The sequence below is a fragment of the Terrapene carolina genome, unplaced genomic scaffold, assembly GCF_002925995.2.
Source record: "Terrapene carolina triunguis isolate 2854851 unplaced genomic scaffold, T_m_triunguis-2.0 Scaffold88, whole genome shotgun sequence".
Classification (NCBI taxonomy): Eukaryota; Metazoa; Chordata; order Testudines; family Emydidae; genus Terrapene; species Terrapene triunguis.
The window spans coordinates 27,757,807-27,782,554 of record NW_020664439.1 but is presented as its reverse complement, the minus strand read 5'-3'; the positions used below and the strand labels follow the sequence as shown (position 1 = coordinate 27,782,554).

Below are 24,748 nucleotides of genomic sequence, written 5' to 3'. Positions count from 1 at the left end.
TAGGCATTCCTTCAGACTTCTCGGTGAAGACCGAAACAAAGAAGTCAAGGCCTAAATGCATAGTCCTGGCAGTAAAATGCTGGGTCAAGGCCTAAATGCATAGTCCTGGCAGTAAAATGCGCCAATGGACAAAGCTATAGAAAGGCACTATGCTCTTCCTTCTGTTGCAGTGAAGCTTGGGGAGTTTAGAAAAGTTGTGTCTTTTCCTAAAGTCAGTCACTAAGGATGATATTCCCCTGGGTGCAAAGGACTATGATTTCAGAGGGGCTGCACATGAAGCCCACTGGGTGAGCAGTTATACAGCGGTATCTGCACACCCCTGCTCACCCCCCAAAAAGGTTTCTGAACTGGCCCTGCTTAAACTGGCACAAGAAGGTCACTTGAGCATGTCAGGAATAGCATGTCAGGAATGGCATGTTTGCATATATATGGAGCCAGTGGCTCCATCAACCAGCAAGGAGGGCTGTCTGCTATTCCACCCTATGGATAGCAGCTGTGAGGAAAGTAGCACAGCAGTCTGACACACACACACACACACACACACACACACACTCAGGCCCACACACACTCAGGCCTAATGAAGACAGAGTGGATGTCAGCTATCTTTCTCATGGAGGAAAACTGATGCTCTAGGCCTGATTCTCCACTGCCTTGCACCCTGTAAAGTCATCTACACTTGTGCAAGGTGCATATCAAATGCTACCATCATTGTAAATGAGTGGAGAAGTCTGATTTCATTGTACTTTACACTCAGTCGGCACAGACATAACTAACCAAGGTGAAGCGCCATGGAGAATTAGACCCTCTAAGACCTACCTTATTAAAAATGTCTTTGTTTGAATATTGCTTAATCTTGGAGAGAGGGTTCATATAGATGGGATTTAAATTGTGCAAAATCATCCCTCGTTTTGCCAACCTTTACTCAATTATATCATAAGCATCAATGGGCATTGCATGCACAGAATGATTGCTGGATGGGTCCACTGACTGAATAAGAAATCTCAGGGCCAGATTCCCCATTACATTATGGCTCCTTTGTGATACTCCAGTGTGAAGGGACCATAAGGCTTTTAGGTCTGGCCTCTGGGAATTCCACCAACATAGTGGAAATCTCCAGGTGGTGTAGAGTCATCTCCCCTTTGCCATCTCCAGAGCAGGGGCATAAGAGATTATAGATGGGGAGGATCAGGATGTAGAATGAGCATGTTTGATCTGGCTATTCCCAGCTGCTGAAATGGCCTCTTAGGGTGATATGCAACTGGGCATAAGGTAAAGCACCATCAGAGTTGCTCTTATTTACACTGGGGGCCTGGCTGTCCCCGCCAGCCATTCTATCAATGGGTGAAGTGCAAAGATGGTGGAAAGTCACAGTTGTAGCCTGCATTTTTGCATTGAGCTTAGCACAGCCAGGACAGAGAATTCAACCTTCAACAAGGCCTCCAAGTCAACATTTTGCAAAAATGGAAACAAGCATCTAAAGGGCTGTGTCTGTGCTGCCATTCCAGTTAAACCTAGCATAAATATGATCAGAATCACGCTATAATATATTATGCGGAGCATACAGCCTTCTGTATTAAGAACGTCACACTGAGGGTGCTTTCAAGTTGCATGTCACCACCATGGTTTGTTTATAGATAACTAATATGAATGTGGTTGAGAAAAATATACAAAGCCAATACTGGTTTCGATAGAAAAACATGAGTGAGTGATGAGAGTCTGTGAAAAATAAAAACACCCTCTCTATTTTGATTGTACATAACCTTGCAACCAGCCAATCAAGCGGTGACCTTTGGAGAGAGTCTGTCTGTTCCAGTGAGACGATCTAATCTCCATTACAAGTGTTGGTTTGATGTTTTTACACCTATGAATGTATAGATGTTTCTGCAAACTTTCCCACGTCATTTAATTTATCAACCTTTAAATGCTAAACCACCCCCAAAACTAAAACTTTCCATTATTTTTTCTATGAAAATATTTGTATTTGCACTAATGTCAGTGATGTCTAGAGGTTAGAGCAAGGGACTGCCTCTGCCACTGTCTGACAGCAAGTCACGCTGTAAAATGATGGTACAATAATTCCCTATCTCACTTGGGTGCTGTGACTCTTAATTAGTGAATATTTGCAAAGTGCTTTGAGATCCTGAGTTGGAAGGTGATATTTAAGAGCAATGTGTTATTATGAAGATGATTATTTTATATACACTTGATGAGAAGTGACATTTATAGAGCCCGAAGTCCTTTAAACTGATGACAGACTCAGAATGCCAAATTGCTCATTGAACCCTGAATAATACTGCTCTTATTGTAACTTCTAGGATGACTGTATTAAGTACTGCTGTATAATAAACATGTGGCATGCATATTGGTATTGTAAATATATTTAATTCTTTTGTGGCTTTCAGTAAATCTATTCAGTGACAGAGTGAGTTGAGTAACACTGCTCTAGCCAATGACTAATGGTGCAGCTTTTGTTTTTGAAAGGAAAAGTCCCAATTCATTATTTTGGGCATAACCCCTATTGAAATCAGTTTTTGCCTGAGTAAGGCCTGGGTGAGAGCTGCATAAACTTGGACCAGAAGTGAAGTCTCACTTGGTTGCTACCTAACATGGGATGCTCTTTCAACCAACTCTTTTAAATAAGAATGAGTTGTGAACAATTTTAATATATTCGTCTGTTTTGATAAGCAAGCCTGTGAGTGTAAAATACAAGTTTCAGCGCATTCTTTAACAAAAAGGAAGTGATACACACTAAAGGCCCAACTCTGCCCTGTGGAGTCAACGATAAATGGCTATATAAGGTGCAAAACAGTGGAGTTTTATATGTGCAGTGAGTGAAATATAATCCTGTGCACAGGATCGGTACAGGGCCTATGCACCACTTATTGTGGCTTATATTCAATTTAACTGGTACATTGCCTGTGTGCTGGCCCTCTGAGCAGTGCTGAATTTCACCCATTTTGAGTTTTAGAGACAACTAATGATACCGACTAAATGAATATCTACTCTTATCTGGATAAATACCATTGAAATGTGAGAAAGTGAAAAATATAATTTAAAATATGAAGACATAATTGGTATATTTCAAATATGAAAATAATGGTTTCCTATAGCCAGAAGCATTGCATGTTTAAGTGTAAAGTAATATCAGGTAGTTAAATCTCTTTTAAGTAGTTGATGTTAATATTGTGTATATTTGTTTCTAGATACTGTTAGAAGTTGTGTAGCAAAGCTGTTCTTCAGCTGCCCCCTGAAGGGTCATTACTGCCTATACAGTAAATCCAGTTTTACTCTCATCAGCCGACAGCCTCAGCTATGGATCCATATCATGTTTCTCTTTCAGCAGGTGTGTGCAATACATATAAGTAGTGGCACCTCAATAAACTGTACATGAAAAAACAATGTTTTAATGGTAACCCATTTAGATATGTTTATCATCTCCATCACTGTGACTGTACGTGTGTATGTCCTTTGAATTCCCCCTTCTGATTTCTCAAAAGTGGACAGAGTTACTTATAAGCTCTCCACTATCCAGTGCTTTGCAGTAGACTGGCATAATGTTGTATGACAGAGTATGTGCTTTCTGTTAAATATAACAAATTTAAGATGTCCATATGAAATTAAGAAATCTGAAGTACAAACAACATTGGACCAAAACATGTCATCCTTCTTCAGGCAAAACTCCCATTAAAGTCAAGACCCCATTCTGCTTCCGTGGAAATGAATAGGCAAACTTCAGCTGAGTTCTGTGGAAGTAGAGTCAGGTCTATAGACTTCAGTAAGCCTTGGAGATGATCAGCACCCCTTAATCAAAACTCCCAGAGGGCAAGTAAGATCATCAGGAGTTGATCAGTGTTGTTCACCTATTGATTAAGATGATTCTTTTGATGATTATATTAAATATATTTCCAAATAAAGACCATTAATTGATCATGCTTATCTATATATATAAAGAGAGAGAGAGCATTATTTTGAATAATATAAAGTTATAAAAGAAAAACAAATCTGCATTCCCAGTTCAAGATGAATCATGATGTTTTTCTTGTATTTGTAATAAAAAAAATCAGCTTCTCATAAACTATATATAGTAGTTAAAGATGCAGCATGCCCAATGTTATTGCAATGTTAGTAATTAGAGGTGGAAAAGACCTATTAGATCATTGGATCAAATCTCTCCGCAAGTGCAAGGCATAGTGACATAGAGGATAGATCAGATATTAAACTAATGCTACCCTTGATCTTGGCTAAATGTTTACCACAGGGAATATTCAAACACATATGGTACTGTAAATTGTATTCCTAATGGACATTTGGTTGATTTAACAGATCAAGATATTCCTACATGTTGTATGATGTCCTAGAAATAAGTACCCAAAAGATCAGAAAAATGCAAATGGGAAGTAAGAACCATTTTGATTTAACTCTTTCATTTCAAGTAGACATACCATCGAGCAGATTACTGTACCACCAGTGAGCTGAGCCCTCCCTGCCAGCTCCAGTCTAAATTCAGCACTGTCAGCAGCTGGTTCTGGAGCTGAGCATATTCATCTTGACCCTGACCCTGAGAAGTGATCTGTGCTCTGGCAGCCAGCAGGTCACTAGGACCTAATGGGGTAAACCCACCAATGTCACAGCTGAGTTTAGCAGGGTATGGCAAAGTACAATACCACCCACTGCCACTAGGATTTGGAGCTGCTTCAGCCCCTAAAGGGGTAGAGCTGGGTGCCACTGAGGAATTACCACCCTGCAGGACATAGACCACAGGTGGCTGAGGGAGGAGACACAGAGCAGGGAACACAGGTTTCTTAGGTTTTGCACAGCAGAGTACATGACTGTTTGCACATGCTTCCTTCAGCACATGGGTTCAAATAGCAGGGTGGAAGCTCCAGAGTGGGGATAGAGGGTTTGTTATGTGAGGCTATTTCAAATCACAATCACATGCCCTCTGCTGCCTCTGTTCCTGCTTTTCCACACCTAGAGGATGCTGGGGGGAGGGTGTGGATGGGTGGGTGTTCTGATTTGGTGGGGATGTGGGGAGGGGAGGGTCTGAGCCAGGTGATGATGGTTGTTGGGTAGGAGAGGGAAGAATTCTGAACCTGGGGATGGGTTCTGAGCTTGTCGTGGAGATGTTTGTTTATATTCTGAGCCTATGGGAGAAGGTTCAGGGCTGAGCATGTTTAAAGTCAAGCACATGCCTAGGAGCTTGGCTGGATTGGGGCTTAAGTGCTCACCCTGCAAAGATCTGGGAGCAACTAAGCCACTGAGCAAGGGGCAAACTGTTGTCTGCCCCAGCTGGACTATGTAGAGCCCAGGAGGAGAAAAGAAGAAATGTGATCTGCTGGCTTTTAAGGGTCTGGTTCTTTCTTGAAAGTAGGGAAGGGAAAGGGAGAGACACTAGCATTTGAGGGGCAGAGAGAGAATTCAAGGGAAAGAGGGAAGGTAAAAGGGGAGAAGAGGAAGGAGGACAGAAAGAGAAATAGGAAAGAGAAGACCAAACAAGTTAAAAATAAAGGGGGTAAACAAGAAGTTGAAGAAAGAGACTGAATTTGAAAAGAGAAGTCTTTTAAGGAAAAAGAAAAGGTGAAAGAGTGGCCTCAGGGAGAAATAACCTGAATACAATGGTGCATGATAGAAAAATGAGAACAAGGAAAATAGCTGATGAAAAAGATCAGAAAAGATGTATTGAAATACATGAGAATGAGCAGAGAAGGAAGAGCACATACTAGGAGAGTAAACAGTCTATTTCTTTATTAACATATACAGTCTGATGCCAAAAACACACCATCTTGCTGGATATTAACAAAATGACTTTAGTCCTCTCTTTCTCTCTGTTGTATATTTTGAATCAATTGTAGTGATGATTTCATCTTTGATTCCACCTTTATTTCCTCGTGCTTAACATTTTCCTCATAATTTTTCTTTTTTAAAACTTCTTGCTTTAACCCTTTCACCAAGATTACATTGCACTTTGGCCTGACCCTTTCAGTCTTTTATTGAGCTAGGACAATAAGCGTTGCAATATTTCCCATCTCAACAGATTTCCCATCCCTCTTCCTCCACCCCTTCTGTCTGCATTCTGTTCCTCATCTCTCTCTTTCTCTCTCTTTTTTTTTTTTAATACCTCCTCGTCCCCCTTTGGAGCCTCACCTCATTTAGAACTCCTGGACCATGACCTCTCCAGTTACACTTTGGCTTTAATGTGTTTTTCACTTTCCCGTCTTGGGTAATTGCATTTGTTAAATTAAAAATGCTGTTGCCAAGCTGACACCCTTAAATTTTGGCTCATCTTAGTCATAGCAGCTCATATACTGATGCTGTTCCTTATCTGTTTATTCTCTCCACATTTTGGTGATTAATCTTCTATGGCGGGATGGGCAAACTTTTTGGCCTGAGGGCCACATCGAGGAATAGAAATTGTATGGAGGGCCATGAATGTTCACAAAATTGGGGTTGGGGTGTGGGAGGGAGTGTGGGCTCTGGGGTGGGGCAGGGGATGAGGAGTTTGGGGTGTAGGAGGGTGCTATGGGCTGAGACTGAGGAATTTGGAGGGCAGGAGGGGGATCAGGGCTGGGGCAGGGGTGAGGGAAGGGGTGCAGGTTCCGGCTGGGGTACGGGCTCTGGGGTGGGGCTGGGGATGAGAGGTTTGGGGTGCAGGAGGGTGCTCTGGGTTGGGATCGAGGGGATTGGAGAGAGGGAGGGGGATCAGGGCTGGGGTTGGGGCATGGGGAGAGGCTCAGGGGATGCAGGCTCCGAGCAGCACTTACCTCAAACGGCTCCCGGAAGCAGTGGCATGTCCCTTCTCTGGCTCCTATGCAGAGGCACGGACAGGTGGCTCTGCACGCTGCCCTGTCTGCAGGCACCGCCCTGCAGCTCCCATTGGAGCATGTAGGAGCCAGAGCGTGGCCATGCCGCAGCTTCTGGGAGCCGCGTGGTGAGGCCCATGACCCTGCGTCCCAGCTGTAGTTTGCCCACCCCTGTTCTATGGGCTGTTGTGTACTGTGCAAGTATTTTTGTTAACTTCTGGAATATACTCCATCTATACTATGGTAGAAACTCACAAGACTACGTTCTTCCATCTATGCACAGGAAGTCCCACGTGTAACCCCTTATGTACCCAGAAGAGAATAGATCCCTGAACGTATAGGGCACATCATGAGTCACCTTTCACACCCATTCTGGGGGAAAAGAGGCATAAAGCATTCCCCTGCGTGGGCCATCTCCATCTGGTCTGTGTGCGTGTGTGAGAGCAGCTGCTGCAGGGGAAGCTGCTCACCCTCCCATGCAGGTACACAGGTAGTAGACAGGCAGGATTGCAACAATAAGTGGGGTCTTGGCTCTGCCTCTTCAAGGCACTGGCTGGCAGAGCTGAGCCGGGCTAGAAGGGGATGTAAACTCTGCTAGGACCAGAATATTTCCCTCTTGGAGCAAGGGGGCAGCAGGGACTGAATGGTGACTCTGCATTGGAGTTGGAGGTGTAATTTCAGTGAGACATACCTGTGATTGAGCTAGTGTGCTAAAAAGGAGTGTAGCTGTGGCAGCACGAACAGAAGGAGGGGCTAGCCGCCCTGAGCACAAACCCATCATCTCAGACGGGATCATACTTAGGGTGGCTAGCCCCTTCTGCCGCTTGCACTACCAGGGCTACAGTCTATTTTTAGCATTCTAGTGCAATTAGAACTAGTACAAGTATGTCTCCTTGCGATGGAAATTACACCTTCCAGCTCTTGTGTAAACACCTCAGAGTCTCATTCTGTCCCTGGTATGCTCCTGGGGCAGTGAAATTCCACATTGCCCCTTCCTGGGGGCTTGTGGTAACACCATGATCTAGTCCTTATTTCCCTAGGAATTTATGTTCTTTTTTTTACCATCTTTTATGTGTATGGGCTGGTCCACACTAACCCCCCCCCCACTTCGAACTAAGATACACAACTTCAGCTACGTTATTCACGTAGCTGAAGTCTAACTATCTTAATTCGAACTTACCACGGGTCCACACGCGGCAGGCAAGCTCCCCCGTCGACTCCGCGTACTCCTCTCGCGGAGCAGGAGTACTGGTGTCGACGGCGAGCACTTCCGGGATCAATCCGGGATCGATTTATCGCGTCTAGACAAGACGCGATAAATCGATCCCAGAAGATCGATTGCTTACCGCCGGACCCGGAGGTAAGTATAGACATACCCTATGGCTTTGTTTCTATTCTGAATTACTGGTTAATATCGGGGTCCTTGAAGCTTTATTCTTCTATTGCTTTTGAAGTAGTTGTAGTAAAAATTACTGCTGAACATCTAGAGCCTGATTCTGGTGCCAGTGAGTCCACAGCAATACTCCCATTGGCTTCAGACGTGCAGGATCAAGTCAGTAACATTTGGTTTTGTGTCCTTGCAAATACATTGTACACATAGCAGTTTATATGCCCTTCTGTGAAAAAATGATGATTCTTATTATGTTGTATTCTCTGTTCAAACCTATTGTACAGTAACATGAAGTTTGATGTATCGTAATTTACACTTTTTCATTTGTTTGAAACTCTAAACGCTTTTACATACTGTGTATATAACCATTTTTAAATTAAATATCATGCTAAATTCATCCCTGGTGTAACTCCATTGAAGGCAGTGGAATTGCACAAGGCATGAATTTGGCAGAAAATATTTTATAATGTGTTAATAATTAACTAAATTAGGTAAATGCTAACTATAAAAAGTCCTTTTTGACCCTGATCCAAAGAATTCCGTGAGTTACCTTATTTTTGTGAATAAATGCTATGTTTTGCCATTTATTATACTCTTTTTGTTGAGTGCAAAGGAATAGTTTTGCTCTCATATCTCCATAACAGACCTTGACTTCTGTCTTCTGCTCTCCCTATAATTGTGAAAGTCTAGGTTAATAATTTTAATATGCTTTGAAATCCTTGGTTGAAAGTTGTGAAACTGAAAATTATTATTATTATATGTATTATTTATTGTTATTTCAAACTGGATGGATTTTATGCTCATAGAGGGAGCAGAATATTTGACTTCAGATCTGTTTTGCAGATTTGAGAGGAGACTGTTTTTCCAATTAAGAACAGAAATGAAGGTAGAATAATGATGGTCTTGGGGGAAGAAAGCATGGTATTTAAGCAGTACTGACATTTTCTGAAAATGCAAGACCGTAATGACCAGCTGAAGAGGAACAAATCTAGTTCAATTTTTCAAGTTTGATTGATTTATTTATTTATTAATTTTTTTCCTACAGCAAATTTTGCATCAGATGATATAGGTCAACTCTACAGCCACATCACCTCTGGCTTCATTGGTCTCTTCAGGCGTGAAACTGTATAATAGGCAGTGTTGGTAGTGCCCCCTATTTTTAAGGTTGTCCGATACTTCGTATTATAAGACCCTGTTTTCAGTTGCTTGTAACTTTGCCAAATACTAACTGTTTGGGTTCAAATTTTCCATGCAAAGGTGTCCCTTAAGCAGAAATTGTTTTGGAAAATGTAAGCTAAAATGGTTTAGCCATGTCTAAGAATGTGTCTAGGAGGATATATGTTGTTTTGCCCATATTAAAAAAAAATTGGGTGACCTTTTCTTTACATCTTTGAATCACTCTGGTGCCACTATACTATACTACACTATACTATACTATACTAGAAATTTGGCAAGGGGTGGCCTTTATGTCAGGGACATGCCTTTTGCCACTCCTGTGAAAATATGCCTGAATTTGGCCAAGTTCTAAGTCTCTGAAAAATCACAGTTCACGCATGCCCAGTAGAAATGTCTTAGATTTTTAGCAGCTAAATTGCCTGAAACTTGCATCCACATTGGGCATGCTCCAGCCCAGAGCTGAGCAGGCTTTCCCTGCAATTGCATCTCTAGACTGCTGTGGGTCAGGCTGGGATCAAGCTAGGGTGACCAGTCAGCAAATGTGAAAAATTGGGACGGGGGTGGAAGGTAATAGGAGCCTATATAAGAAAAAGATCCCAAAATCGGGACTGTCCCTATAAAATCAGGACATCTGGTCCCCCAGATCAAGCACCAGAACTGAGAGCAGGGAGCCTGTGTCTTTTGGGTGCTCAGTGACCCCCTGCTGGTCCCAGGCAGCATGGAGGAGTAAGCTACATGATTCAAATGCTGAAGAGACACGAGTCAGACTTGGGGGTTTGTGTGCAGGGGGATTACATTGGAACAAGGAGCCTGTGGAAGGGAAAGTGCAGGACTTGGAGGCTGCTGGGGTTGGGAGGGAAATTGGAACTGGTAGTTGGGGAGGGAGACTGGGACTAGGTGGGCAAGAAGACAGGGATTGGGTGATGGGGCAGACTGAGACTGGCTGGAAGAGGAGATTGAGACTAGCAGGCAAGGACACTGGGCTGGGGAACCAGGGAGGAAATCGGGGAGGGGGGGACTGAGATTGGATGAGGAGATGCGGGAGACTGGGACTGGCGGGGCAAGGAGACTGGGACAATGAGCCCTGGCAGGAAAACTGGGACTGCAAGCCAGTGGGGACAGAGAATGCAGGTGAGGGGAGGAGTGACTGGAAGCCAGGGGGAGGAAGAGAGATAAATAAGACTAGGAGCCAGGAAGGAGGAAATTGGGACTGGGTCACAAGAAGGCTGGAGACAAGGAGTTGGGAGTGTACGGGGAGAAATGAGCATGACGGGGCTGTGAGATTGGGATGGGGAATCTGGAGGGGTAAGACTAGGTCTTGCTGAGAAAGGAGACTGAGATAAGAAGTTAATTTTCTCTCTGCACTGGGCTTTCAATGTACGCATCCCAAGTCTTTTACCAAAAGAGACATAATACTAGTATATAAGAGTGCTGGTACAGCTACTAATAGCTAGTTCATATATACCACTTTTCAACATTAGATCTCATAGCACTTTACAGCGTTGGTCAGCATCATTAACACCACTTTACTGAGGCACAGGGAGGTGAAGTGACTTGCCCATGGTCACCTATAGGTTAGTAGTAGAGCCAGCAATAGAACCCAGATCTTCTGAGTCCAGTGCTCTCTCCACTACCAGCACTACTATATACTAGTGTTATGTGTGTGCGCACACAGGGTAGTAGTGGTATGTTGTAGGTATATAGTAGTACTAGCTTATATGTAAAATGTAATGAATCAAGTGCCTGTGAAATCAGGTGTTGTGCAGAGAAATAGTCTCAGAAGAACTAATGGAGTATACAGGAATTATTTAGTTTCACAGATTTATATACTTTGCATTGATACGAATCAATCTTAACTGTACTGAATTTTTTTTTAAATGTCAGTGTCAGACATTCTGCTCTTGATATAAGATGCAACAAGGACAGCAATTACTTTGTGTAGTTGTATCATTCTGAAATAACAGCAATACGATTTTTGAAGACTCAGATTGAAATTTTCTTTTCAAATATTTTCTCCAGAACTTGTTTCCAGAACCCTTGTCCATACAAAGTAACTCTGTGCAAGTCCTTAAAACCCTGTGGGAGAAGACACAGCTGAAGGGAACACATGGTTTTGAAACTGCGATGATTCAATCTACATTTCCACACCAGAAGGTAAACATTTATTCCTTGGGGTTAGGGGATGGGGAAGTGATTTTATACCAACCTTTAGAACCGGTCTACATGGATCTTTGCAATAGATGTGATGGCTCCATACTGTGTTTAACTACTGGAAAGCAAACCTCTTACACACATGCACATGTGTGTGCACACATAATATTAACAAATCATAACTATCTTAGCAATTAAACATGGGGCCCAATCCTGCTTCCAAAGAAGTCAATAGAAATTTTGAGGCTGACTTAAGTCAAAGCAGGATCAAGTCCAGGTGGCCTCTGCTTCTTATTTCTAACTACTGAATCACATTAAAATAAACTAAAAGGACACCATTTTTTTATATTACTTTTCCATGTGAGCAATTGCTGTGTTGCCAAAAAGATGCTAAGCATTTGCTCTTGGGAGAGGAGGTGGCCCATGACACTGAGAACAGGATGGGAAGTGGTTTGTGGACACAGGTGGGATTTTCAAGAGTGCCTTAGGAACAGAAGTCCCATTCACTTTCCATCTCTCTATTAAGAGGTGATCTGAATTAGGAAAATGTTTGAGAACTACTTACTTTCGTCATTGGTAAATTACAACCTGTTTCCACCCTCTTTTGCTCTGTGTATGTTTGTGTGTTGAAAGGAAGCTTCTTTATGCACTGAATAATTTTTATGTCACTAAATTTCTTTTGCCTTCAGTGCTGTATAGCTCTGGTTTCTTCTAGGTATTTTCACTCATTACCTTGCCAAGTCCTCTTCAGCCAGTTCATTCATATGGCAATCTATGGCTTATTCATGATGTGGGGCCCCCTCTCTTACATAAACCACACCCAGCTTGTAAGGGCATTGACCAGTGCTCAGCAGGAATTTTATTTCTGAGCTCTGTAGTGGATCCATAAATGTGTCATTCTGTATTGTACTTTGAAATGTCTCCAGGTTTACCTAAGCCCTCACATATGCTTCATGGGAGTTGCTAGTGAAGTGAATGAAAACAGGTGATGGTACATGTAGGTATTTTTTCCTATTTACATACATAATTTTAAAGGCTAGAGTCAGAACAGCTGCCATGATGGACTGTTTAGCTGCCCTGTGGAAATTCACACAATTCTGCACAATGCCTTGGATGCTATGAAAATGATGATTTTTACACACTCCATTCTTACCCTCTGTCAAGTTTAAAAGCTATTTACTGTTTCAGGAATTGTAGGGAAAACTGTTTCAAGGCTATTCATCAGACTTCATGGAAAAGACCAGTAGAGGATTATAAAACAAAGATGTATTTGAGCTAAGTGCAGAAATATTCTTCAACATGTACAATTTTTTTTTTACATCTCAGCCAAAATTGGATTAACTAAATTGTCAGATCTGGTTTTAAAATATTCTTTCTCAGGCTGAGACTAAGAATGGAAAATGTCTGCCTGAAAGTATTATTTTACTAAAGTGATGACAGTTGAAAATAGGAGTTATTAATGGAAACATCTTCTGAAACATAAGGTGATCGTGTTGCATGACCTATCCAGATGCAACATATACCAGTACGTGCATATCATACACATGCACATACAGATTTTTTATATTCAAAATTAGATAAAACTAGATCCAAGCTGTTTCTTCCAAAATCATAAAGCTGTTCTTTGTTTAACTTAGAATAAAGCTTGTAATAGCTCATTTGCTGAGAATGGAGTAACCTGCACAGTACTATGAACTAGGAGATCTGTCAACTGAAGTGATGCGAAGGTACTTATGACTGCATATATAGGAACAAATTGAACCCCAGCATACAATCTGAAGAACTGGGCTGTGCACTGGGCAGATTCATAGAGTCTAGTGGTGTTTACAGTAGAACCACTTCATGGCCAGCTGCAGTAGCCCCCATGGCTGGTGCATCTCCTTTCCATATGGGGACTGGCCACTAGCTCCATATTGTTCCCTCCCCCAAATTCCTGTCCATACTTATATACTATGAGCCCACAATGCTCAGAGCGTGTCACACCAAGGTTAATGGCAGCCGACCTAGTAGTCAAAGCCAGCGTTCACAGTCACGAGACAGGATATCTGGAGATCAGAACCAAGAGACAAACTGGAGATCAGAACCATGAGTCAGGAACCAGAGTGAGACCAGGTCAGGATACCAGGGGGTAAGAAGCAGGAAACACATAGGAGGTCTGGAACAGCAAGGCAAATGCCAAGTGTCAAGCTGGGGTGGGATACCAGGAAATCCAGGAGCCGGAGCTGGAGCCAGAGCCCAGTTGTTTAGACAGCTTCCTGTTCCTGCTGCTGGCTTAAATAGGGCCAATGAGCCACACCAGGGCACTAACAATCACATCCAGCAAACTATTAGTCTCCTGAGTATTTGTTGCATAATTCTATTACTCTTAGTCCTTTGGGGGTTATTTCATCATTCCTTTTTTGTAAGAGTACTTTCTTGGTTAACTGTATTCCCAAACTAATGGGACAGTACATCAAGAAACTGTAAAATTAAAACACTGATCCCAACCAACTAGAAAATGGAACTTTGGAAACTCAACAAGTTGTAGAATTACACACTGTTATTAGGATGCTGGATAACAATCAAGTAGATGCAACACATTCAAGACTTTCTTGAGATTTTAAAAATGCTGAGCAGCATTTGGCTGGTTTCACTTTCTTTGTTTTTGGTTTGCTTACTAATATAGGGCCTGCTATTGCTCCTATCAAAAAACTCATTGATTTCATTGGCAGAATTCCCACTGACTTTTCTGAGAGCAGGATCTGGACCTATTGTTTAGTAGATTTCTTTTTATTTCTTGTGAAATTCAGAGACCAAGAAGACTAGCTAGAGTCCGGTGTAATGCTGTTGGCCCAATGCAGTTTTTTCAATGTCTCTCAAACATGACCAGGAGTGGCTATAAGAAGTGCAAATGTGTGACTACACACACACACACATTCTCCTGAAAGCGTTTGCTTTTTCAGAAAAGTTTGCTTCAGTTGGAAAATTTGCCTTATACTGTGTATAGGTCCAACCGTGCAAGACACGACATACTCTCAACCCTCAGTGACTATAGTGGAAGCTGAGAACGCTCAAGCACCTTGTGCAGAAGGACTCCGTAACTTTCTTAAAAGCAATTGTGGGTTAGAATTCTTAACTAACTAAACTCTTAGGCACTTGGGTTTACCAAGGGACAGGATGAAGTGCTTAGTCATGTAAGCTTTCTAGCACTACCTTTGAATATTCTGGTAACAGATCAGCATATTAGGCCAGATTTTCAGCTGGAGAATCTTGCCCGCATGTCTGGAGAATCTTGCCTGCATGCTCGGGGTTCAGCTGATCGCCATATTTGGGGTCGGGAAGGAATTTTCCTCCAGGGTAGATTGGCACAGGCCCTGGAGGTTTTTCGCCTTCCTCCGAAGCATGGGGCAGGGGTCGTTGGCTGGAGGATTCTCTGCGACTTGAAGTCTTTAAATCATGATTTGGGGACTTCAACAGCTGAGTCAAGGGAGAGAATTGTTCCAGGAGTGGGTGGGTCAGCTTTTGTGGCCTGCATCATGCAGGAGGTCAGACTAGATGATCATAATGGTCCCTTCTGACCTTAAAGTCTATGAGTCTATAAATGAATGGAGGTCCGGTGGTTTATAACAGTTGGGGAGCTGGCCCATCCAATTTCTGCAGGTAGAAAGACACTTAAAAGAAATGCTAACATGGAAAAGTAAATTTAAAAACAAAATATCCTGCTTTCCCCCCACCACACATACAGACACCCTTGCAGTTTTATTTCATCAAAAATTTCAGGGGGAAAAGTTTCCTTACCTTTTTTCTTTTCTGTTTATGGGTCTATCGAAATATAATCAAACATGGCAATTCCAGCACCATACTGTACATTCCGTCACAAACAGACACATGTTCTACATCAGCTTAGGAAATTCAGAAACTCTGGGTTTCTGAAAATGGTTAAAGAAACCACTCTCTTCCTGGGAGAAAGCAGGCTGCACTGTCCTCTAACAAATTCCAGTAGCATTTTGAAATATTTTTGCAAGTAATCAGTAGGTAGGTGAATAAGACCTTATTCATCCTGTCCCTCAGTAAGTTGCCATTACTTCTGAAGTCTGGAGACATGGCAATCTCTGCAGAATCGTTCAGAATATATGTCTAGCTATGAAAGAGAGAGATTAGGAGAGTAGCTGTGTTTAATAACGGTTTGCTTTATAGTAGGATCAGTTGGGAATGCAGCCAACAGACACTAATGCTCTAAGTATCTGTTTTGCTATGTATGCGTGCATGCATTTCACTCTTTCATTGTGATACAAGAATGCCAAAGAGAGATCCAGTTCTTCTCTTTATTGGCACACTAATCCTTCGTGATCAGTTAACTGGGTGCAGTGAACAATTTTAGGTTTTTGATAACATGCTCCTTTCTTAACACACTAAAATAAATATTGTTTGGAAAAATAATTCCTTAGCAGTAGTGTTGTCTGTTGGATAAAGTATAGGATGGGGAGCCACAAGACCTGGGTTTTTCTAATCTTGGCTCTGAGAGTGATTTATTTATGTGACGTGGGGCAAGTGACTGAAACACTCTGTGCCTCAGTTTCCCCACCTGCAAAAAGGATATTAAGGCTTGATGTTTGTGAAGTGCTCTAAGATCTTTGCATGATGCTAGGCTGTTGCACAAATAATAATCACAGATGATATCACCTGCAGAAATGTGATCAAGTCTCTACAAATAACAATACCCACCAATTCATAGGAAGGGCAAATATCTTGTATTGTGTTCTAGAGGTGGATGAGAGATCCATTTGCCTTTTATTTCACAATCTGCATCTTCAAGAACAGCCAGTTGGCCTACTCTCTTCCCTGGGCTCTTCAGGGGTGCCCAGCTGGCTTGCTCACTTGTTTGGTTTGGTGGCAAGTTAATAACACCATTCGCCCACTAAAACCAGGAAAGCATCATCTTGGATGAGCAACTTGCTGGAAGCAATTCAGAGAACACTCTGTATCATGTGGCTGCTGCTGCTTTCAGTGCTTTAAAACACTTTGTCTCTAGTTCAATGTTTTGAATGGGCAAACCAATAACTCCTGTGAAGCCAGTGAAGGTTCTCTGGAGTAAAGTGATGTAAGTGAAAGGAGAGCCAGATGCCATGCTTCCAATGCACTCAGTTCACCACCTAGACACAATGTGGCATATGGAAATGCGTCAGTCACAGATATGGATGAACTAAAACCTTGTCTTGAAAACTGAATTTAGGGCATTCTAGGAGTAAAAGCCTTTAAATTCCTGTTGAAATGGTTAATGTTACTGGCATTTTATTGTGATATTAATGAAGTCTTAGGGAGCCTGAAGCCTAGGTAGGGATCTTTTTTATTAAATCTAAATAAAATGAAATAAATAAATGTCATTGTTACTGATACCAATGTATTCATTTCTTTATTTTCTGTTTTGTTATTATGTGTTTGAATTATTTTTGTTTTGTGAGATTTACAGTTGTTGAAATTAACATTTTAAAATAACCAGATTAACAGAATACTTTTGACAATGCCTAAATAGTTGTTGTGCATGTAGATTATACAACATTAAGACATTAGGAATGAAGGAGATGCTCAGATTTCACAACTATTTGTTTCTCATTCTTAAATGTACACTTATGCTCAGTAAGTTTCCTGTTTGCAATGTCACTGAAAAATGAAAAATATGTGAATAATTTGAAAAAATATTAGTAGTTAGGAATATTATTCCTCTTCTAGTAGTGAAGACGTTACTCCAGATTAATGCTGGTATACTTGAAAGCAGAATATTGACTCCAGTAGAATTGCTTCAGATTTGCATCATGGTGATTGACTGCAGATTTTGGGCCAATATGTGCAGCCAACTCACTATCATAAATACCTAGCATCACACAAAGAATCTTATGTAGCAACATACTGTATGTTCATGCCACAAAAAATATTTATACAACGCAGTTTAAAATTTGCCAGAAATAAAGTATTTCCAGATGTATACCCTCATAGATTTCCGGTCAGTTGCTTCACAGTTCTTTATCGGAGAACATAGGCTACATTATAAAAAACAGAACCAGTTTTATACTCATTGCAAAATCCATTGTGTTGACTCATGCCATCATTTCATCAGAAGAGTGATGGAGCAGCTATTTTATGAACCTTACACGATTCCTTCAGATTTATTTGCTGAGTAGTTTTGCAAGAAAATAAATAACATTTTTAAGCAATTGTCATTTCCATTTATTCCATTTCTGCACTTGATAAATCACTTTATCCATCAAGAAATAATGCCCCATTTTCACAGCTGAGTAGTTGCCTTACACCTTCCAGATGATGCAGGTGAGGGACGGGGAAATCTCTTGCCCCAAAAGTTTGACTACCTCCCACCTCACAAGATGGTGTATTTCAAGCAACTGCTGATTGCCACACAGACTTTTCTTGAGCCTTTTCCCCATCCCCTGGCACCATAGCCAACGCACCCTAGCCACCCAAGAGGTGCTTTTAAAAGCACAGAGAAGGCACCTGCTCTCTAGATGTTTTTCCTTTCAACCCTGACATTATCAACTCATCTCTTCACAATGTGTCATTCATGGAAGACCCTGGGGACACACTGGAGGCAGCATCACCACTCTTGTCCCCAGCTTTCCAGTGATAGACTATGGCAGAGAATACACACCACACCAGGGCAGAGAGAACCACACATCCCAGGGCACTTCACTGCCCATTACTTTGCTCAGGTCCCCTTTTTGGAAGCTATTCCTTCACTGATACAAGGGACCAAAGGCCAGGGAAACTTCCAGAAGCTAGCTGGGCACATCCTATTCTGTTTGGTTCTCCGACACCATCCTGCTTATGCTCTGTTGCCTCAGGTCATTGTACCTGAGGCTCCCTCCGAAAAACCTGAGGTGGTTCCTGCCTAAGTAGCTACCAGCTATCCTGCCATTGACAAGTCAGCTGAATAAGTATGGTCAGTGTAGAGAAAGCTCTCCAATTTCAGAGCAAAGCAGCCTGCTGAATACCATGAATGGAGAGGATTCCCCTGTAGAAGGAGAGTTAGTCCCACTGGTATAGGAAGGGCAGTCAGTGAGCAAAGTAGTCAAGTTTTACTGGCCATTTTCAGTGAATCAGTGCTCAAGCGCCAGGAAAGAAAGCACCCTAGACATGGACAGCCTGGTTACGCCAAACCTCAGGTATGCTTGAGTACAGTCCCCATATCAAAGAAACTATTTCAGAACCAAAAGGGTTCCAAACTGGGGGAGGAGGAATGTATCCCTCATGTAGTCCAGTGGGAGCTGGCATGTTAGGCCAGGCCAGGCCAGAAATCAGTAGAAGACAGGAAGACCCTCTTGCTTCTATAGGCCTTATATAGATATTTCCTCCATTAGACAAAATGATTTAAAAACTTTTTAAGATGCAGCTTTTCAGTCCTTAGTTCTTGATGTGCTGGGAAACACATTTATGTTCCAGCTCCTTTTGGACAGAGAAGAATCTTTCTTTGTCCTGTTTCCGCTGATGGAAATTAAATGTTTATAATTAGCAGATTTTTCAGATGTGCTTCTTTGACTGCCATCTCTCCCTGGGACAATAAATGTGTGTTTTGGCAGATGTCCCTGTACTGGTATTTGTGCATGTGTCTGTTTCAAACTCAGCAGTTGGTTGAGATGAGGTCTTTAATGGAGGGAGAGGATATTCAACCATTTCTATCTCCATATTAGAAGTACAGGAGAGTCCCTAGTTGTGAAAACAATGGGCCAAATTTCCCCCCGCAATACAACCCCTTTCCTCTGTCTGCCAGCACAAAGAACCTTTAGAGCCAGGGACTTCAGCCAACTGGGGATTCCCCCAACTGGAGGAGTCCCTGAATGGCATAGAGCTGATGTAGCTGGCTTAGGGTGACCAGACAGCAAGTGTGAAAAATCGGGATGGGGGTGGGAGGGTTAATAGGAGCCAATATAAGAAAAAGCCCCAAATATCGGGACTGTCCCTATAAAATCAGGACGTCACCCTAAGCTGGCTCCTCTTTTCCCCTTGGCTCTAGAGACATGGCCAGGAGATAAGGCAAGTCTAGAAAGCTGCTGTGGTCCAGCAATCCACAGCTGGGATAGTGGCTCCTTTAAAGTTTGTTAGGAAAACAGTTTGTATGAGCTTCATTTAACCTGTTACTGCAGTTTTGGAACTAAACCTCATAATATCAGTGCTGCTCACCAGAGGTTTGAGTTCTGGCAAACAAGACCCTCTCATCTGTCTTTTAAAGAAGAATGGGCCCCAAGCCACCATTCAGTGATTAACCCTCTGTTGTGGCCTCATATCCATTTAAAAGGGAGGAAATTCCCAGCGATGTAGTGTCACTAGAGATCATTGGAGCCTAGTGGGTCACCAAAAAAAAAAAAAAAAAAAAAAAGCACTGGAGAGAGGCTGAAAGTAATAAAGAAGTTGCTGCTGGAGGGAAGCTATGGCAGGCGGTAGTGGCCAGAGCACAGCTGGCAAGAACGGAAGAGTATCAAAACCTCTCCAAATCCTACCTTCTGAAGAGTTGCAACTTCAGCTGCTTTTGTTGAGAGAAAAGAAACACCCTGTTTTTAATAGATCCACCCAGACGGGGTGTTTGCTGCCACAAAACATAAGAAAGAAGGGACTCTACTAGATCTTAACCCTTCAAAGCTCAATGCTCACCAGGTGCTATTTATAAACTCACAGCTCTAGTTTTTATCAGGTGGAAGTACTGACCCTTATGATTTCATTTTACAAGTAATAAATTATGGGGCAATTGGATCATTCATACTGTGAATTTTTTATTACTGCCCTAGGATCTGGACCATGTTCAGATGCATCTGGAAGAAGTGAGGTTCTTTGATTTATTTGGATACAGTGAGGAAGCAGGAACATGGCAGTGTTTCATGTGCAATAATCCTGAAAAGGCAACAGGTAAGGGATATTCATTCACTACTTCCATGCAACAAGTAGTAGGGTTCCGGTTCTGGCAGACTACATTACCTGGCTGGATAATGCAGTGTAGACTTCGAGTCTCCAAAAGTAACATGATTCCTACACCTTATGTAGCAGTAACAACAGAGGAGAAGATCTAGCCATGGCATTGTTGGGCTTTTCTATACAGGGACACTCAGGAAAGTTCAGTCAGATCATTGGATGATGAAGTTGCAGTTACCTAAAGACCACCTACTCCTGAATGAAACTATGGGGGGTGGGCATAACGTAATTTAATTTATGTGCATTGACTTCACACTTTTGATTATTCACCTTAACTTTTCTGCATGTCCCTTTGTAGACATGGCCTATGAGAGGGAGGCTGTTAGAAGGGAAATACTGCAGCAAACTCTGAAGAAGAGGGCAGACAAGTTCTCCCTTTAATTGGAGCTCATCAGCAAAGTTCTTCCCTTCCCTTATCTCTCTTCCCAATATTTCTGAAGAGACACAGGATTAAATTCGAACTTTATTAGCTGTGTGTTGGAAGTGGGGTTGTAAACCCAGAGTGAATGTGGACATGTATACTGACCTGTCCTACAGTCACCTTGTGCAGCAGGAGTAATCTGCAGACATGGAGTGGCCAGATACGGGAATATGAATTTAAAAGTCCATGCTGGCCCAGGCCACAGGTTCCAGCTGAGAATGTCCTTGCTGCGGGTGTTTAGGGAGCCTAGAAGGGATGCAACAGTTGCCCTTTAATTGATGTCTCTTTGTATGAGTACACATCCCTGGAAGAAGTAGCTTAAATTTGACTCAGAATTATTAGTTTTAATGTGATCAAATTCCTGGCACACTTTTTCTGGGAACAGGCTGTTTAACAATTCAGTGATGAAAATGTTTGTACAGGTAAAAAACTATAGGTGTGTCAAATTGCCTAATATATTTGGTATCATTATAAGTAGAGCTGGTAGCACTGCCTGTTACTAAGGTCGCCTGACATTTCCCATTCTAACACCGTTTTGCAATCATTGTGAACATCTGCCCAAATTTGGCCAAGTTATAAGCCTTTGAAAAATCACAGTTAACACATGCTCAGTAGAGACTTCTTCAATTGTAGCAGGTAAAATATCCAAACTTTCTCACCTCACTGAGCAAGTTTGAGCCTCGCATAGATCCTAGTGCTGACCTAACTGCGTATGTGCCATCACCACAAAGTGACAGAGCCTGCTCCATCCCTTTACTGCTCCGAGCATCCCCTGCAGCTCTGGCAGAGCCTCAGTCTTCCCCCTCCACCCTGGCTGTGCAAGGAGCCCCCCCGCCAGCGGTCCATGCAGCCGGAGCTGCCTCAATAAGAGGCACTTAAGAGTCTGAATTCAAAGTACTTGAACAGATCACTAACATCTTGAGTGCATAAATGTTACGTTGTGCCTGGCTCTGAGAGTCTTTAGGAAGAAATGCCTGGAAGTAAGGATATGAAGTGTTTCTTTAGAACATTTGAAGCAAATAGGTTGGCATATTAGGTTTCTCTTTTTGTTGTTGTTTAAAAGTAGATAATTCTCAGGCAGAGGAAATAGACTGGTAAAAATTCAAACACTACCAGATGTAGGTTTGAACATAGTGAATCAAAATGTTTGACATTAGAATCCTCACTGTTCAAGTTTTTCTTTGCTCATTTCCTGCTGCCATAAATACAACATGCAAAGGCATTAGCTATAGGACTCAAAAGTATTATTTTATAGATTGCTGGAATCTCAGTCCTGGAAATGGAGCAGTTCTAAACTATTAACCCCCAAATGCTTAATACAACATTATGATTTAAATAAAATTTTACATGCACAACATGCATGAAATTCAAATTCTATGTATCTTGAGACTTTAAATACACAACACTCAAGGATTTTAAAATAATGATACCCACGACAGTTATAGCACAGCCCCCTGGTACATATGTAGTTTTTTCTATGAATATTCTGTATATAGATGGTATTAACTTTAATGCCCTAATATATGGTTTATAACAATAATCAAGAAAATCATTTGCACTTCTATAGTATCTTTCATCTGAGGATTTCACAGTACTGATGGACATTAGATATTTAAGTCTTGCAACACTCTTCCAAAGTAGGTATTCTTCTCTATTTTACAGAAGGGGGGGTGGACAGAAGAGAAGCCAAGCCCCAGAGAGATGAAGTGACTTGTTCCAAGTCACAGAACGGGGAACAGAACTCAGATCTTTTGTCACCTGGTTTATGTCTCAACCACTAGACCATGCATTCTCCCATACGAATGCATGTGTCCAAGCTGTGGTTGCTGTAGGAAGCATTCCCTGACTGTTGGGAATTAAAAGTCCTGAGATTTATTGCATTAACACATCTCTTTGCATCTCAGTTCCTTGTTTCTTTTGTAAAATAAAAAAACAGCTTGTCACACATTCAGAATAAACATGCTTCTTTGGATGGAGCATGTCAGTGCTTTTAGCATTACCTCTTCTTCCTTTTATACCTCTACTCTCTAGCCAGGCAATTGACTTTTTACAAAAGAGAAATTTCTTTCTAAGAAGGTTTTAAAATATTTTAATGATAAAATTATGCAGAAAATTTACCTGTCCTACAGCTGCTTTGTGTGTGGAGAATACCTGATTATGATGTGTCCTGATATATTTAGTGGCTTCTTCCTTGTATTCTCAAAAGCTGATAAAGCCAAGGCCTGATATTGTTCCCATTTGCACTGGTTTTCCCTTGGTGTAACTCCACTGAGATCAGTGGAGTTGCTTCAGATTTACACTGGTATAAGCGAGAAGTCTAAGGACATTCAGGAGCTGGACACTGAAGTTGATGGGAAAGAGATTAGGAATTAAAGGAATGATTGAGAAAAGATTCAAGACATTCCGTATTCTATACACTCATCTGGCAACCATGGAAACCCAAACCCTTTCCTCAATCCCTTCTATACTCTCAAGGAGGAGCAGCTATTCCATACTGCCTAGCAGTGTAATCCTCATTCTCAAATGTTCACTTTGCCTTGTAAATTGCAGCTCTTCTTGCCACGTGGAGAGAGAGATTGCTTTGGAGACTTCCAGTCCTGAGAGAGCAACTCCATTTCCTTATTAACCGCATTCAAATGAACAACTGATTTTTCTCAGGATAGATGGGGGCCTGTGAAAGTACTGAAATGTCCTGAGGGAACATGCCCTCGCACTGCTTATTATAGGCTTTCTTACTTTATGAAAAGAGAAAAACAGTGATTGGGAAACTGGAATTAACAGCATAACCTCCCAGCTCCACAGGGTGAGATGCAGCCACACGCAATGAGAGACAGGGAGGGGCATTGGCCTTTGAGATGAGGCTACAGGGAAGAATATCATTTTCCTGACATTACACACACACCTCCTTGTCCCTCCAAACTTTAAAATGTGCCCACTGTTTTGGGGTACCTAACGTAGACACCTGGGGCATGACTTTTCAGAGGTGCTGAGCACTCTCACCTCCTCTTAAGGCCTGTTGGTGTTACAGATGCTCAGCATTTCTGCAAATTATGTCTAGGGTGTTTCGAGTTGGCTAAAATCAGTGGCCACTTCTGGAAATTTTGGCCCAAATGTCTGCATTTTTTTTGCCATTTCCTTTTCCACTCTCGCATTTTTGCCACCCACATTTGTCTGTTCACTCTCTCCCTCCCTCCCTCCCTTGCTCCTTTCTTCCTCCATTAACTTTCTTTTTCTTCCACTCATTCCCTTCCTTTCTCTCCCTACCTCCTGTCCTTTAAGATGCCTCTCTTAACTCCTGTTAACTTCCAGCCTTCATTCCTAGTCCAGGGTCAAAGACACTATAATTGATATCACAGGACTCCATTGGATCCAGCCATTTTTTCTGTTAGGACACTAGTCAGCCATCCCTCTGAAAAACACTATCTGTATCATTACCACTATCTTACTCTCCCAGCTAAAGATGTGAACTGCGGGTACCTGGACAAATTTAACTCTTCGCTTGTCAGGCAAATATCAGGACTCCGTCTCTACTTGTGTAGAAAAGAAGTTCCCTAGGGCAGGAAGACCTTAATTAGATCATGCCAAACTACTGATTATAAAGGATCTATGGGAGGTTTCTATCTGATGGTCTCCCTCTCAGACTGCATCTCTGCTGGGGTGTATAGATCCCACAAGTCAACGGCACCCAAGAGTTAATGAAGAGCGCACTCGCTCTCTCAGCTGTGCCTAAATGGTTTGTTAGTGGTGGCTGCAGTAAAAAGCTGCAAACAGACAGAGTAGGGTGACTGTCAGAGAGGCCAAACACCACAGTGGAGAAGCACTACAGTATCAGATGCAGGAAAGCTGCCTAGAGGGAGC

The 24,748-nt window shown here is 42.1% G+C and overlaps 1 protein-coding gene across 2 annotated transcripts in view; it reads left to right on the top strand.

Annotated features, from left to right (window-relative positions):
* VEPH1 (ventricular zone expressed PH domain containing 1) overlaps nucleotides 1–24,748 on the top strand; it is a 133,511-nt gene that overhangs the window by 86,759 nt on the left and 22,004 nt on the right. The window contains exons 9-11 of one of the 2 annotated variants that reach the window (XM_024192676.1): nucleotides 3,204–3,343; nucleotides 11,386–11,520; nucleotides 20,289–20,406. In XM_024192676.1, the coding sequence (XP_024048444.1) occupies nucleotides 3,204–3,343; nucleotides 11,386–11,520; nucleotides 20,289–20,406 (393 nt within the window). The remainder of the gene's footprint in view (nucleotides 1–3,203; nucleotides 3,344–11,385; nucleotides 11,521–20,288; nucleotides 20,407–24,748) is intronic. The other variant, XM_024192677.1, reaches the window with a different exon arrangement.